This window comes from Ptychodera flava, chromosome 2 (assembly GCF_041260155.1).
Source record: "Ptychodera flava strain L36383 chromosome 2, AS_Pfla_20210202, whole genome shotgun sequence".
NCBI lineage: Eukaryota > Metazoa > Hemichordata > Enteropneusta > Ptychoderidae > Ptychodera > Ptychodera flava.
The window spans coordinates 4084298-4088413 of NC_091929.1; the positions used below are offsets into that span (position 1 = coordinate 4084298).

The 4116-nt window shown below is 36.6% G+C and overlaps 1 protein-coding gene across 1 annotated transcript; it reads right to left on the reverse strand.

Moving 5' to 3' along the window:
* Positions 1–842: 842 nt before the first annotated feature.
* Positions 843–1729, reverse strand: LOC139123850 (nucleolar protein 58-like). Its single transcript, XM_070690002.1, has 2 exons — positions 1674–1729; positions 843–1392 (listed from the first exon to the last, which is right to left on the reverse strand). The coding sequence occupies exons 1-2, from the start codon at positions 1727–1729 to the stop codon at positions 843–845; spliced, it is 606 nt and encodes a 201-aa protein (XP_070546103.1).
* Between the last annotated feature and the right edge of the window lie 2387 nt (positions 1730–4116).

Here is a 4116-nt window from a genome sequence, read left to right on the forward strand (position 1 = left end):
ATCTATAAATCGATCGATCTATCGCTCCCCATGAATCGCTTGATCAGATACGTTATCAGTTAATTGATACGTTATTGGTTGTTTTGATGCGGTATTTGTTGACTTTTCTACATTATCAGTTGATTTAATCCGTTATCGATTAATCAAATTGAAACCTGAGATACTTATCATCGTTTTTCTGCGTCATGAATAGCATTATGGCCGGAATTGAGGATGGTGGAGTAATTCTAACCGTGATGGGCACATAGATGTTTACAAAAAATATAACCAGAGGTAATATTCGTTTTCGATTACCGTTTATTGACACAAATGAGAACACGAGAAGAAGATAATTATAACTTAAAGATTAAACAACAGAATAAATATCAAAGAGTTGAAGAGCTTGACATAAGGAATTTCATCATGGTCAATGAGTAAAAATATCAGTGAAAAATTTCTTAAAATTCTCTGCTATCTTAAATTACTATATTTTTATCATGCAGTCTCTGCGTCGCTTTTTTCCCATATTTCCAACAATGGTGTCTAAGTCAAATATGACTCATTTTAAATCATTCTATGTCCACACAGCCGCTGATAATTTTGTCAGTTTTTTTCTTGGAAACCGACACCGCCCGTGCCGTGTTTTGTAACGTTTTCATTATAACGATTTAAAGAAACGTGAACCCTGTGCAGTTTCACAAACGTCGAACAACTTGGAAACAAAACTTCCCTTGGAGATTTTGTTTTGAGAGGGGAACGCTTGAACGTATTCCATTCATATTAAACTTGAATTGCGAAGTTCTTGAAGGGAAAAGTTGCAATCATTATGCAATTGCAACACGGAGTCTGTGTAAAGTTTCCTCTCACTCGATCTTGGCCATGGCTTTTAGTTTAGCGAAGTAATCTTCGAATGACCTATCTTTTTGGACGGCAGCTCTCTCTTCTCTTTTCTGTGCACTGCGCATCCTACTCTGAGTGATTTTCTCCCTTCGTTCGGCCATCTCACGTTCGATGACGTCATCCTCACCCTGGCAAGCTTTTCTTTCCTTGATCCATTCCTTGCATCTCTCAGCCGCTTCTGTCTTTTCAATTTTCTCCATTTTCTCCTTGAGACTTTCTTGTGCGTCTTCTAATATCTTTCTATCGCGTTCTATCTGCTCCATTGTCTCCTGGTTTTGTATTGCGTCATACGCCACCAAGCGGTTTTTCTTCATCTCGCCGACCACTGCATCTCTGATGTTCCAGAGAGCGTCAAGAAATTCCTGCTGGCGTTGGATTTCTTTTTTCGCCTTCTTTTTAAAAAAGAACCTCTTCTTCTTGCTCTTTTTCTCAATCCTCTCTTCCATTGCAACAAGATGATCTTGTACAGCTTCCCACTTCTGTAGCAATTCTGCGTACTTCTCCTCTTCGTCTCTAAAAAGATTAATTTATCAAGAATGTTATATGCAGTTGGTTCGGATCAGAGAGATGTAAACGCTAGATAAATTACTGAATGTATGGTATACTAGAAATCTAGCTCATTTAAGGAATGAACTTCTGCAGACAGGAATTTAAAACACTTCACGAAGTCAGAAAGACTAGTGCTTGTTGTTCTGTTGTTATGTACAAAGCATTATTCAGCTGTGCATATATTGCTACTGCAGATAAGATGCAGTTACTCTGTTTTATAAGGACCAATTCACTCGTTAACTCACCTTTGCAATACAATTGTCTCGAAGATGTTAGATTTCCTTGAAACTCTGTTACCCATTTTTTACGTTTTCTGTAGAATTTACAAGATTTATCGCTTAGTTTGAAAGTTTTTTGTGCAGTGCTGACACTTCGCAAGTGATTCGAACAACGTTGCTGGCTGTGGTATTGTTGCGTTCTATTTGCAGATAGAACAAAGGTGTGACGTCACTATAGCTTTGCTTTGCACCAATCATGGTGGCGCTCACAGCGCCCTCGGGAGTTCAAAACGGCAAAAGTAAACATGCAACACATTGATCTCCGACGGAAATGCTCTCTGACAACATATTCTAGGGTATAATAGACTGTCTTTCAAGTGATTGATCTTTACAATGTGTTTAAAATGGTGAAAATGGAAGAATAAAGAAGTCTGTAGTGAGGACAAATCAATGCATATGATTTGTTTTGTATTTCAATGCACGGCGTCTTCAGCTGAAACGCTTGTTTCGACGTAAAAAACGAAATAAAAGCAGTTTGTTACCTTCCAACCCACTTCATGTCGTACTACGTACCTTTCTGCGTATGCCGATGATGTTGAAGTTTTCATTACTAGAAATGAAGATTTTAGTAACTTAAAGTCCTCTCTTCAGTTGTATGACAATGCGTCTAATGCAAAAGTTAACCTAAAGAAATCTGACGGTCTCTGGTCTGGTTGTTGGCGAAATCGTATTGACATGCCGTTAAATGTGAAATAGAAGTCAGCAGGGTTAAAACTGCTCGGTGTGTTCGTTGGTAATTCAAAAAATTATTGTCAGAAAAATTGGTCTGATTTAGTGAACATCACTGAAAACAAGGTGAAATTTTGGTCGTCTTTTGCACCTGGCATGTCATACAGAGGTCGTGTTTGTGGTCATTAATCAGCTGATTGCATCAAAATTACTTCACAGATTGACCTGTACAACTCTCGATGATCAAACAATTTCTTACCTTAAAACCCTTTTTCTAGGATTTTTCTAGCAAGGACGTCATTGGGTACCATCGGAAACTCTGTACTTACCTCTCATTCAAGGTGGCCAAGGCCTTATTCATCTTAAAACTCATTGTAGTTCTTCACGTCTTAGTTATATTCAAAAGTATTTGTATCAGGAGTTTCATCATCCATCGTATTATTTCACAAATTTGTATTTTAGAAGAGTTTGTGGTTTCAATTATGACAAACGCTTACTTCTCACAACAGACATTGATTTATGTAATGCTGCTATTCCTGCTTTTCATCGTGATTTATTATTTGATTGAATTCTGTTGACAAAATTCGTAAAGGAATCCCACTGAGTGTTTCTGACATTCTAAAAGACCCTCTTTTTCAAATCCGCTAATAAGTCTCCTTTTACTGTACCAGCCTTTGTCAATGCTAAAGTTACAACTATAGGTGATCTTTTCAATACTATGGAAAATCGTTGGTTAACTTCTTCAGATTTGTATGATAGAGATGTGATTCATTCACAGGGTATAATTTCTTTGTCCTTACAATATATTTACAAGGCTATTCCTATTCGTTTGAAATCCGTCATTGAAAATCATTTTTGTAACAACAATTCAAACTATGAGCCAGATACTCTGTATTCTTTTCAGCTGCAACATTCTACAGAGCACAATTATTTCTGTGTAAAATAGAAAAAGGTGCATTTACAAGTACTTGATATTGGTTCATCATTATGCTTGTTTACCAGACAGATTAGACACCATCTGGAGGGACATTTTGAGTATTCCATATTCCATCGAACCAAACTTTGCTTCATGTTATTGTGATCCCATCATAAAGAAAGAAGGAAATTTACAATGGCACATTATGCACGGAGCCTATCAAACTAGTTCTTTTTTGTTCCGTGCTGGTTTTCGTTCAGATGCCAACTGTTCTCTCTGTAATGACATTGATTCTCTTTTACATACTTTCCTTGAGTGTCCAATGATCTAGGTGTTATTTCCACTATAACGTCTCGTTTAGTTTTACCTGGGCAAGCTGTAAACTTTGCATGGTTTTTCATTAATCCTCCTGTTAAAAACTCTGTATTTATTCATAGACGTGCAATGTCTCTCTTTGTTTACATTTCTACAATGGCTAAGTTGTGTATTCATTTAGCAAGAAGAAATGTGTTTAGGAACCAGGGTCCTGTTGATCCTTTAGACATATTTAAAAACAAGATTTTTCTCCAGATTGAGTATTGAATTTGAGTATCCTCGTCTCAATGAAAATTATATTCTTTTAATATTATTTAGGCTTTTGATGATATTCTTTGTGACACTCATGAAGGTCAGCTCAATTTTCACATGTAAGAAACGTCCCTGCTTTTGTGCATCGCTAGGTTGTGTCACCTTTTTGAATTATTAGGTGATGGGTTTAGGATATATTTTTCTTGTTGATATTTAATTTTGTCATTCATGACATTTTCTGTTCAATGCTGACCATCA